The sequence below is a fragment of the Dermacentor variabilis genome, chromosome 6 (assembly GCF_050947875.1).
Source record: "Dermacentor variabilis isolate Ectoservices chromosome 6, ASM5094787v1, whole genome shotgun sequence".
In the NCBI taxonomy this organism is placed as follows: Eukaryota; Metazoa; Arthropoda; class Arachnida; order Ixodida; family Ixodidae; genus Dermacentor; species Dermacentor variabilis.
In genome coordinates, this window is record NC_134573.1 from 143,281,377 (window position 1) to 143,294,225 (window position 12,849).

The 12,849-nt window shown below is 51.2% G+C and overlaps 1 protein-coding gene across 1 annotated transcript in view; it reads right to left on the bottom strand.

The window, feature by feature from the left end:
- The window catches only part of LOC142585378 (calcium-activated chloride channel regulator 2-like), a 551,695-nt gene that overhangs the window by 351,010 nt on the left and 187,836 nt on the right, over positions 1 to 12,849 (bottom strand). The window contains exon 4 of the mRNA XM_075696100.1: positions 6,187 to 6,690. Coding sequence (XP_075552215.1) covers positions 6,187 to 6,381 — 195 coding nt within the window. The 5' untranslated portion in view covers positions 6,382 to 6,690. The remainder of the gene's footprint in view (positions 1 to 6,186; positions 6,691 to 12,849) is intronic.

The following is a 12,849-nucleotide window of genomic DNA, read 5'->3' on the forward strand; positions in this document are numbered from 1 at the left end:
CCAAGGGGATCTTTCTTGCGGACCATGAGCTTTAACGAAGTTTTTAAAACATCCCCAGCATATCATTAAAGCTTGTTTACCTCTCTCTCTCTCTCTCTCTCTCTCTCTCTCTCTCTCTCTCTCTCTCTCTCTCTCTCTCTCTCTCTCTCTCTCTCTCTCTCTCTGTCTCTCTCTCTCTCTATCAGGCCATAGAGCATCGGTTATGGCATCTGGCTTTTATGCTGGGAGATGCTGGTTCTATCCAACCACCGGATACTTTATTCTATTTCTTGATTTTTTTTTTTCATTGAAGGGGCAGAAACGAGGCCAGACAGGAACCTATATGCCTACGAGAAAGTGCCTGCCATGGGGCAAAGAATGCTTCGCGTTTATAGAAGTTAAGAAAAGAAATTGGCATACATTGGGTGACTAGGGAAGTGCACATGGACACCGCGAGCTGCTTCTTCATTTCCACACAACGATCACCTTGTGTGTGTGTGTCTTTGTGTGCGTGCGCGTGTGTGTGTGTGTGTGCCAAGCAGGTGCACGCTCGCTGCCCAAAACAAACTCGCAGCGCGCAGAACCGGAAGGGTTCCAACACAAGAACGTGACTCCATCTTATGAGGAGAGCTGCGCCTCCCGAACGGCACAAGGAAAGGCGAGTAAGAAGATGGAATGAGGGGGGGGGGGGGGGGGGGGGGCGTTAAGCTTACTTGGAGTGGGTTGCACGTTGCTGCTCTTTCAGTGAAAGCGAAGCTGCTGCAACGCACAGCTCCGCCATAACGGCAAGAAAGAAAGAAAGAAAGAAAGAAAGAAAGAAAGAAAGAAAGAAAGAAAGAAAGAAAGAAAGAAAGAAAGAACCGAAGTAGGCAGACGTTACGCATTCATTCGCACGCGCGCTTTTCGAGAGGCAACAGGGAGAGGAAGAGGGGGCGCAGCCCCTCCCCCCCCCCAGGTCGGCCGCTTTCACTACTTGCACTTTCACTTTTCACCTGAACGAAGGAGTACCAAAAGAGACGAGGACGGGCGTACGAACAAAGACAGCGCTGTTCGCTTAGCTTCGCACCGTTCGCAAGGACGAACGGTTACCAGAGCTCGCCCGAGCACTCGCACTCTCCTCCTCCTTTCACTTTTTTTTTCATTCACGGGAACGACCGAGTACCGCAAAGAACCCCCTCGCACCCTGCCGCTTTCGCTATACTGTCGACCAACAAACACACACACGCGCGCGCCCAAACTACCCTTCCTCCGGCACCGCTGCAGTAACGAGCGCGAGTGGGCCAAACAACAGAGCCGAGACTGCAGGCACGCGCGCGTGCACGTCTATTTGGCGAAACAAAGCAGAGCCCACTCATATGCAAACCCGCAGCGTCTCAACGGAGAGAGCCGAATCCGGGCACTGGAGCGTGCGCGTGGTGCGCGCGGCGGGCGGGCGGGCGACCTACATTTCGCATCGGGACCTTTTCTGGACACCGGCACAGAAACACCGCTTGTTCTGTCCCTCTCACTCACTTTCCCTGTGTCCCGCAGAAGAAAGAACGGTTCGGGACACGCACACTGTGCTCATGCACGGCGGAGCAGAACAACGAGACGGCGTCCGACGTCTGCACGCACGGCACAAGCGAGGCCGCGTTCGCTGTCCCGCGCTTCCTCCTCCTTCTCCTCCTTGCGGAGCGCATGCGTACGGGACAGTAGGAGAACGAGATTCGTTATCTAATTAGGAGCCCCCTCCCCCCCCTCCGCCTTACTGCCGCGTGCCGTCCGCGCGCCCTGTGTCGCCGGCGCGGCGACAAGACACCGGAAGACAATTACCGCTCTGTGAGCGAGAGCCTGCTGGAAAAGGAGCCGTTACGTATCGACTATACTGCAAAGCTAACCCGCTCGCCTTTATTGTTGTTTTTTTTCATTGTTTTCTCTTTCTTTGTTTTTATATGTGTCCTTTTTTTGGTGATAATTATAGCCTAGTGGTTGTGGACTGCGCTGCTGCTTTCGACCACCGCGCTAAGGCTCCTGTACGCAACTTTCAGAGAGAACAACCCCCCCCCCCCTCCCCGGTATAGTGGACGCTGGATTGTTTCGAATGCGGTGTTACGCTTCTACGAGCAATGGCAGAGCGAGGAGGCCCCTTATCTGGAGGACGCCGACACGTGCGTATTGCCGCTGCTTGTATAGTGCAGACACGCCTGAAGAAAAAGAAAATAATAATAAGGAATCTTGTGGGGGAAGAATGCAGCTTGCGCGGTATACACGATGTGATACAGAGTTCCCGTGAATTACGAGCTCAACCATAGGAATGGTGCGTACATTACTTCGTTATATAGCTTTGAGTGTTAATCGGATGAAAGCAGAGTTTAAGATATCTGAGTGTTTTGCCTAGGCGGGTTGGCTTACTGGTGGCGATGGCCTTCGTCTCCCACGAACGAATTGGTGGGTTTTATTCCCTCCCACCGGGTCAAAATGCAAAGGGGGTACAAAAAAAAGACAGAATGAAAGAAAGCGGTTAGATACCGAGACCTATTGTGTGCTCATGTAGCCTTAATGGCCAAAATTAATGAGAAGTTCTGCACTACCATGTCTTTCGCTACTAAACTGCTGCTTTCGGACGAAATAACCCTATCATATCTCATAGGATGCTATGACAATTCGCAGTACCTAGTCTGTGCGCCTTCTTCGATTCGAATGGCGAGTTCTGGAGGAGAAGTCAAAGGAAATGCCAGATAAAACGGCGAAACCTTAATTGCGATAATTTGAAAACTGTTCGGTTATAACTGAATTTCTGTGGAAGGATTGAGGCATAGAAAGTACCTCGGGCACTCCAATTCTTTCGTCTGTAAAAAGCGACTGCTGGACTTAAACATAATCAACCATATATGTGTGCGTGTAACATGCTTCACCAGTTTTACGACGCAGTGCTAACTTGGAAAATAAAACACAAGAGGAAATAAAGATCGACTTCGAAGATAAACGAAACGGCTTTGACAATTTGACAACACAGATTTCAGTAATATCTACACATCCCTCGCAGGCATCGACGCCATCCTTTCAATAAAGACGTTTTTACTACTACTACTACTACTACTACTACTACTACTACTACTACTACTACTACTACTACTACTACTACTGAAATACTTATGCATGAAACACACACACGCATCAAAACACACAAGAAAGGCTGTCAAATTTACTGCCTGTACTTATACGCGTAGCGGATACACGTGGTACCACCTTTCAACTCACGAGTTCCTTCTCCCCGCGCGATTTGGTATCGGATGTATTCAACGGAGTTCAATACCACTTTCGCATTGCTTCGAATTGCACATCTTGGAAACCTCCGGAATGACCCTGGCTGCTTGATGAAATTAAACAGGCTCGTCGTCTTCTTCTTCTTCTTCTCTTCCTTTTTTTCTTTTTTTCACCGCTGCGCAAACGCCACACCGAGAACTCAAACGTCGGGGTGAACTACGCTCGCATCGAACGTCTTCTAATCTGGTATATTTACTGCTGGCGTTCGACGCGTCCTTCAACTCGACCACGCGAGGGGCATGGGCCCTTTGTAGCAGCGGTGCACTGTAAAATAAGTTACAGCCTTAAAAGTGAAAAAAAAAGGGTTTAAATTTGTCCACTGCTCCCATCTTTACGCCTTTTCTTGGTGTCAGAACGCCAACCGTCAGCCACGAAAATGGGCGAAGGAGCCAAAGGAGGCTATAGTCGGCGACAACCTAAGAATCGTGCGCAAGGTCCACCCACCGAAAACTGAGTGCGCTTGCCCTTCAGCTATGAAAGAGAGCTGAGTCATCTAGAGTCCGCTCACAGCCTAATGACGTTGATCTGCTAATGTGTCAGGATCACCCGTAAAGATTTGCCAAGAAGTTCGGATTTAACCCTACAACCAGTGACACAACGACATCTTTACGGAGAAGACAGCCGCTTTAGGACTCGCAACACCGCTAGACGTCACGGGAATGAGAAAGCCTGATTGGCTGGTGCATCTGTGCAAATTGTGTTCAGTTTAGACAGCGTGCATGAAACATTTTATTCTTAGTTTGTCGTCGGTTATATACGCTTTAAATAAAAATTAGGAAGAAGCAGCCCCGTTTGCTATCCAAAAATTCATTTAGCATGCTACGGAAGGTGGTCATTTGCGGCACTTTGTCGGCAGTATATACGCTGTGATTGGCGCTCCCCCTTACCACATAACCACATAAATCATTTCACTTTATAATAAACTTTCTTCTCTCTCTCTCTCCCCTTACCACCATGCCTTACAAGGAATCCAGCGGGTGCTTCGAGCGCCACTTCCTCGAGGACAATTTTGGAACCCTGCGTAACGCTAGCGGCCTCCACTTAGTCTTGGTCGCGACTTCTCAAACGCTATAGCTGTCTCGAGAGAATGCGAGAACGCTCGCCTCACCACCTGTGCCACCACACAGCTGGTGCTGTACCACCGTGTGGTTTCTTTATCGCACTGTTCTAGTGCACTGTATACCTTCGGGATCGGCCCACGAAAGCGAATAGATCGTCACAAGAAAAAAATCGCAGCTAGTTCACAAAGAAAGCTCGCGACGATTTAAAACGGGAATGAAAAAAAAAATGAGTGCACGAACCGAACGCACACGCTGATTGAGGGCGACTAGAGAGAGAGAGAGCAAATGATAAATGAAAGGTAGGGAAGTTAACCAGGACTGAGACCGGTTGGCTACCCTACACCGGGGAGAGGGAAAAGGGGACGGAAAGATTAAAAGTAGAGAAAGTCCACTTGGGATATCGTTCGGTCACTGAGCCCGGATCACAGACGCCGACTCAATCCGGTAGCTTTCAAATCTCGCAGCAGCGCTTTTGTGGCCTTTCGTAGCTGCGACATGCGAGGCCACGGTCATGGAGGCCACGTTGAGAGCTGTGCAGAGGTCGTGTCTTTCATTTTCAAAAGATGGGCAGTAGTACAGTATCTGTTGTACAGTTTCTACAGTATGTTCTACAGCTTACACGCTTGGGCGTCGCGTTCACCAATGCATATGCGCTTTTGATTGGAATGGCGCTGATAGCGCCGAGTGCAATGCCTGCGGTGTCGCGGGCGACTAAGCGCAGCCATTGCTTTCAATCTCGGTCGTTCGCTTCGCAGTTTTCCGATAAGAGGCGGCACACCCTGCGGCGCGGCGAGCGTTATGGAAAACAGGCGCGTGCTAATGAGCGTGGCCTCGGTAATTGATTTATCTCGGAGGGCGCTCGAAAAAAAAACCCTATACAGTTCGATTCGTGGCTGTGTAGTTCATATAGGGCGGCCGATTTGTTTCGTTTGTTTGCACCTATACTCGCTACAAGATAAGGTGCTCGCACGCCCGGCTGACGTCATAGCGTCCCAATAAGAAAGATAAAAAAAAGCAGAATGCCACGTCATGGCAAGAGGAGATTTGTTTGTGCGGGTGTATGGCTAATGTGCCTGCATTTCTAAAGAAAAAAAAAAAAGGCGCCAAAACTGTCCGCATTAGGCTGATCGCCTTGTCTATCGTATCTTAGAGTGTATTATCGTTACGTTTCCGAGCAAGCATGTAACCTACCAAAAGTTACGAATTAAAAATGTTCATGCCGACATTTCGAACATTTCAAACGGACATTTCGATTTACCTCTGGCGTGACCATGACAACCAGGCCAAGGTACCCTGAAGGGTGTTGTGACGCACTGCTCAGATGCGTCATTCAATCAATCTTCTGGTCATGCTTGCAAGCACTGGTCCTTGTTACTGTGATCATGAATGCTGTCTTGTGCGTGCGTGTGTTTGCGTGTGTGTGTGGGCGGGCGTTTACATGGAATCGTACGCGTGTATTTTGCTTACTGCGGCACAGCCGAAGACACAGCCGAAAAACTGAGCAACCACTAACTTCGGTCGTAGACTCAACACTGCATTGAAGTTGAGCGTCGGGTCTGTCGGGGCTGCGTAATAGATGATTTCGCAACGCAACAGACAGGGACACACACAGCGCTCCATGTGTGCATTCTGTAGTCCGTGTCTAATGGGCTGAGAAGACGTTGGCTATGCCCAAGAGTGATGTTCTCTTTTTTTTTTTTTTTTTTACTTCTCTGTAGAACACCTCGGGTTAAAGAAACCAATCAATTGATCAATGAATTCCCCACGTGACGGCACACTCGCTCGGGCATTTCGCCTTACACCGTCGATCGCCCCACAACTGCTAAGCGTCAGCACTCACCTCAAGCGGCGGGATGAGTTGGCGGCCGGCGACGTTCCCTTGAAGCCTGGCCGACAGGGCCACCACGATTCCCGTGTAGCCGTTCTCCTTGAGTTCCACGCGGGAGGCCCAGGCGAGGAACGGCGGCGGCGGCGCCGCGTCGAAGACCAGGCAGGCCACCAGGACCACAGTTCCGGCCGCGGTGCACAATTTCATGGCTCTCAGCTCCTCGGAACACACAACACTAAAAACAAGGCGCGCACTGCTTGCTCGCTTCGTTCACGACGCACACCCGTCGCAACACCAGCACAAGTCTCAGCTCGCCACCATCGCGCGCAGACGTGGCCGTTTCGACGCCGGTCTTCAAAAGCGGGCCCACGGACACGAGCCGAGGTCGTTACTCGGTGGCGCGAGCTCTGCCGGACGGAAGCAGCTGCGAAGTTTCGAGCGTCGTCCTCCCGAAGAAGAAACTCGTGGACTCCGCTGCTCCTTCAGGGTGCCAGCAGCAGCAACGACGAGGATTGCCTGCGCAGTGACGGCGAAAAAGAAAGTACGGCCGCAAATTAGGGACGAAAGCGACCGGGGACCCAGAATCGCGGCATCGTGAAGGGGGGCGTCTCCGCTACACGGCGGGAGCCGGCATGGTTCAAGAAATGAGTCGCGGAAAAAGATAGAAAGAGAGAGAGAGAAGTAGAGTGGAAGGGAAAACGAAAACGCCAGATCGACCAAAGAAAGAAGCAACAAAAGATAAAAAAGACAGCGAAAGCCGCGGCCTGCGCGAACCTCGGTGTAGCGTATATCGCATTTTTCCCGAAAGCCTGGTGGGTGTGTGCGTTTCTCACTTTTTTTTTCTTCTTTACTTTGACCCGTCTTTTGTTTCTATCCGAGGCCATTCCGCTCTGTCTAAACACCGCCTCCTTTCCCATCCAGGCCCTCTGCCGTCTCTGCGCACAAGTGCAGGCGGTAAAGCAGCAGGCTCGTGAGGGAAAGCCATGTGGGGCCGAAAGAAGCAGCAAGAAGCAACAAGAGACGAGTCCGGCTCGAAGCCGCGACCAAGCTAGAGGAGGTGAGGGTCGGGGGGTGGAGGTGGTGCAGGCGCAGCGAGGGAACACCGTCTCTTTCCGGCCACTATACAACGGGCGGCCAACGCTCACGGGGGGCTTGTTCACTGTCAAGCGACGGGCCGCAGCGCCGATCGAGCCTCGAAGAATAAACCAGCGATAAAAACGGCCGCATAACGCCAGCCTCCTCCTCTCTTTCTTGTATCCGCGCGCCTTCCTCTTTCTGACACCCGTCTTGCGTTCTTTCGCTTTTCTGTGTTCACTTCAGCGTAGTGCCCGGCGCACGTGTAGTATACTTCACATCTTGAACCCTCACCCCCCCCCCCCTCTGACACTCACCCAGCGCATCGCCTCTCTCTTTCCCTGCCGACCATACAACACCCGGCCACATCGCTTGCTATTCCTTTTTGTCTTTCTTTTTCTCCATTCTCTCAGGCTGCCCGCCACACAAGCGCGGCGGCTCCGAGGCCTTGCTTTCCTAAACCGTCCTTCTCTCTCCCTCCGGCTTGGCGGGTGGCTTCCTGTTCTTCGTCGCCGAACGAAGAAATTAGGATCATGCCCAAGACGGCGTCGAAGCAGCAGCAGCAGCTCCCGGAGTTTAGATTTCGAGCGGCTGCAACAGTGGGCAGTAAATGGGGGAAAGGGTGTGGGGAGGGGGGAAGTGCAGAGGAGGAGTGGTTCTTCGGCCTCTCGGATCGCGAGCCACGCCTCTTTTCTTCTTCCGGAGAGACAGCAGTGACCGCAAACGCCACATTCTTCACTCCTCCCCTATCCCCGACTCCGTCTTTTCCTTTCCTTTCTTTTTTTTTCTCTCACTTTGAACGCTCATTCCCTTCTGGCTCGTCAAACAGTGCGCCGCGGCAACGCGTACGTAAAGGGATCAAGCGTGTGTACCGTTGGTTCCTTCGACTACCCCCTCCGCATGCAGCAGCACATGTTCCGGCGGCGGCTTACTTGAGCAGCGCGCTCTCGAAGCGTACGAGGAGGAAAGCAACGTGTCAAGCGGCAGCATCTGTGGTTTTCGTCAACGGCCGGCCAAAACGGGAAACGCCGAGCGTTCCTTCGGCGCCAGGGACCCAAACCCCCATCTATAAGATGCACTTTTCGGAACGGAACCTCCCGCAGAGAATGCTTCTCCTAACGGGTCGTCCCAACAACAACCAGAGACAAAACGGGAGCGGGCAGACCCGCAGGCGATTGACCTTCACGGCTTTGACAGACCCATTATAGTAGGCAAGGGATGGGGGTGGGGGGTGAGGAACCATGGAGAGGTTGGGCGGGGGGGGGGGGGGTGTAGAGCTCTCTTTGCGGCTACCGACTTTCTGGCCGGGTTTACTGTAGCACGTGTTTACTGGAGCACGTTCATGTGCAGGCTCGATCACGTGGTACACACAAGAAAGCGACGAGCCGGGAAAGAAGGGAGCGGGAAGGGGAGCCTGGATGTGTCGCCGACGGTCTGGTGTGGGCGTAGGTGGGTCACGAGAGGACAGGCGGACTCGAGAGAGAGAGAGAGAGAGAGCTAACAGGGGAAACTCGACACCGCTTTCGCCTTCCTCTCCCCGGACGCGTTTCGCTCGAGGGAATCTCCAATTTCCGCGGGATCGGCTCCGAAGGAAAAAAGGCAGGGGACACCCCGGAGCGAAGAGCGCGAGCTCTTCCCTAACTAACGCGCCTGTCTTCCTTTTTTGCTGGGAGATTACCGCGCACACGGAGAGCGCCGTCGCCGCCGCCGCCGAAAAACAGGTGCACGAAACGTGTGGAACGAAAGGCAATTATTTTTCGCGCCTTTTCGCCAGAGCCTTTTATACACCACGTGCGAGTTTTGCCTCCCTGCCTCTTCCTCCCTACAATCACTCTCCATCTCCCACGGAGGAAAGAGAGACAGAAGACGGAGGAGGTGTTGGGCGCTTGTCTCCCCCCCCTGCCCCCCTCATACGGAATTTAGGAAACATGCTCCGCTGTCACGGCAGCAGGCGTGATTCACGACGCTACGCTCCCGAGAGGCTTTTTGGGAGTCGCACGTTGCACCCGCTGCGGCGCGTAGGAAAGGAAAAGCGATGGTTCGGAAGCTCAGATTTCTCTTTCCTTACACGCCCAGCGAACGGGCCGGCGGTTCTCCTGATGCATTAGCGGCTGCAACGCAGCTGTGGGAACTTCTTTTTTCTTTGCTCGTTATCGGAGCAGGTTTGTGCTGCCACGTTTCGAACTAAACGGACGCGGGAGTCGGTGTGGGCTCAGACGCGGAATCGCGAACGCCACCTCGAAGCTTTCTGCCGAGTCGCTCTGTTTTCGGTTGCGCAACCTCGGTCTCGATTCAGAAGTTCGCGAGTTGCGACATAAGAGACACCTTGTATCCGGCACCGTGTTTATTCTAAACGTAGCGCCAGCGCTTTATGTTCAAGAGATCTTGCGCTTCGCAATACCAAAGCGCCAAACAGTACGCCTCTTAGTGAGAAGAGTAAAACAACATCGGGGAAAATTTGGCGAAAACGACTGTTTGAATCGTGTGGGTTAACGTCCCAAGGCAACGCAGAAGCTATGAGGGACGATTTAGGGGCGAACTTCGGATTGATTTTGACCACTAGTAATCTTTATCGTTCACCTAATCTAAGTACACAAGCGTTTTTTCATTACGCCCCCATCGAAACGCGTCTATGAAACACAACTGACTGCAGTAAATATACTTGTTAACGATTGTTACAAAAGCGTCTAATAAAACATAGGAACGGTCTTTTTTTGTATGTGGGTATGTTTGCGCAAGCTACCTTGTAGACTGTCTTAGACAGCCCGTCACCTTATGATTCTACACGTTTTGTATTGCTCAATGCTTACCATACACACTTTGTGCAAACAATTCATTCGGTCTACTGGGCACAGTCGACTCAAGAAAACGGCCATGTTAACGAAGTTTCCCTATGGACAGTCTGCAGTTTACATAGCTGAAGGGATAGGTCTATAAAAATGCAGAACAACCTTCAATAAGCCTACAAGCAATGTACAGACAGCTTAACCTCAAAAAGCCGAGCCCTTGCTACGACGAGTGTGGTATATACCGAAATCCTGATTTAAATGCTGAAAACCAGAATTGAAGTCCAAAGTACAGCGCAGCAGCGAGGTTTCCATTGCGAATACTTCAGCAAACAAACACTTAGTGTTTAAATGATTAATGTACTAATTAGGTGCTGCTCAATTATCATTCGTTCCTTTCTTTTTGTACTAATGCACTTTCCGTGGCCAGAAATAAAGGTGAAGAGGTCATAGCTTTGCTCGATGTGGAACGATGTCTAGGACTGCGTGGCGTTAAGTTCACATTCGCGAGGGTATCGCGGCAAACAGAATAATTACACTAGCCAACGTTAAACGAACAGGGAGCGATAAGCTGGCCGGGTTCTGCACTACTACGACAAATAAGAAAGAAAAGACTGATCGCGAGAGACGAGGATAACAGGAGGCAACAAACGGTTAAAGAAAAAAAAAACGGATCCCACCGCCGTTTGATCCTCACGAAGAGCGCATAAAACAAGCACCGGGCGCCGTACTATCCCACCTCCACCGCTTTGGCCGTAAAGGCTGTTTACTCGAGAGCTCTGCACTCGTCGGTGTAGGCAATCGGCTTCGAGGGTTGCGGCATCCTCAAGCCGCAACGTCTCATTCCCTTTCATGTGGTCGCCGTCTCCTCCCGCATGCTCTTGCTTCACATTTCTATATAAGCCTCGCTTGATCACCGCAGGCACCTATGTTGATCGTATTCTCTTACATCCCCAACTTATTTCCCCCCGAGAGCCAGTAACCCACTCGGACACGCTGGCAAGAATAGGAGTAATCACGAAAGGTAAACTTTGAAAATCTTTGCGAAACAGTTTTCCTCTGGCTCGTCTTTCTCCTTTTTCTTCTCTCTCTTTTCACCTAGTGCCCATAAGACTGACGAATTCTCATTGGTGGTCACGTCTGCAAAGAGGACGGTCCAGTCGTACGTTTACTCTTGTTTTCTCATGAAAGAGCACACACGCCCTCCGTAGGAATCGATTTATGCTGACTGGTAGACTGCTTGGAGGCATTCTGCAAACGGCTTCGAGGTACTGCAAAACTCGCATTTTCTATCTGGCGATCCTTGCGCACATAACAAAGGCATGTATTTCATTCATTCATTCATTCATTCATTCATTCATTCATTCATTCATTCATTCATTCATTCACTTTATTTTTTCAAGAGTTGCAACGATAAGAGCTATCGATAAAGTTATATTCTATTGATTGACATTTTCGCAGCCCTTGGCCTACTGACGGGTAATGCACTACTGGATGAATACAGTCTATATCGGGCTGTAAATGGTTTGTACATCCTTTGCGAAAAGGTCACCTGACTAGGGCCCTTCGTTGACCCCGAATGGGAGCGCTCTGCTTAGGAACACCCATCTGCCGGAAACCGTACTGCCTTCAATACCATCGCGAGAGCTATTACCAGTATTTAAATATCTTAATCGCGAACTAAGGCGATACGTCCCCCACCCGGTCGAGCCGTCTGAATTTCTTGCCCGCTTTCAACAAACAGCAGCGTTAGAATTTCTGTAACCTTGTCCGGCATAATACACGACGAAATTCGATACCTTCGAACTCACTACGCTCCAGATTCAACGTTGCGGGTATCTACAAGTCGCGTCGTTATAGTTTAGTAAACTTAACGTACATCTCGTTAACCTACATTACCCTTTCCATTAGCTGCCTTCTCTCTCTATCTTCACGGCACGACGAAATTCCATGCGTTCGAGATCGATGCGTCCCACGTTCGACCGCATTGTAAAATCAGTGAACAGAGAAATAGGGAACCACGGACTTGGCATAGGCGAGAAGCACAGAGTTTTCGCCCTGTACAGATTACCTTTCACGAAATCTGTGCAGTGCAGTCAGAGCTACGCACTGCGACGTCGGCCACTCGTGAAAGCGGACACGAAGAAAGAGCTCGTCCATCACTGTCTCCGCTTTATCCGCCGACCGCCGCTAATTGTGTCCCGTGTCCCATGCGCGACGACATTCCCAACTGCCCAATATACCGCGACACCCCCAGACGCTCCCATGGAGCACCATTATCTCGTGAACTGTCCGCAATATGACCACGCGGCGAGTCCATTTACGCGAGAGGTTGATTCATTTGGACAGATGTGCCCCCTGTCCTGTTTCTTTTCTTTTTTTTTTACCACCAGCGAAAAAAACTTTGTACGTGGTCACGAACCGATGAGCAGAAGTGTGATTTGGGCGCCTTATGGAGGTAGAGAAGGCGAGAGAGCAAAGGCAGGCAGGTCGACCAGACGCCCACACGGTTTGCTACCCTACGCTGGGAGGCAGGGGTGCAACTTACTGGGCCGCCTATGGATACGGGGGTGGCTTTTCGGAGCACACGTTCTTTTCGTATGGGAATGGCAGACACATCGCCCTACGGAGGTCCGCGTGAACAGCAACCCAATTATTTTACTTTGATTAGTGTTAGTAGCTTTCGACGGGAACACTGCTTTTGCGATGGGAACACGCGTTTGCCGCACGTTTAGTTGAACAATATAACGTTTGCGCGAATACGTATGCTATTAAGGCGAAAGCATGAAGTGGCTCACACGCCCCCCGATGGTCT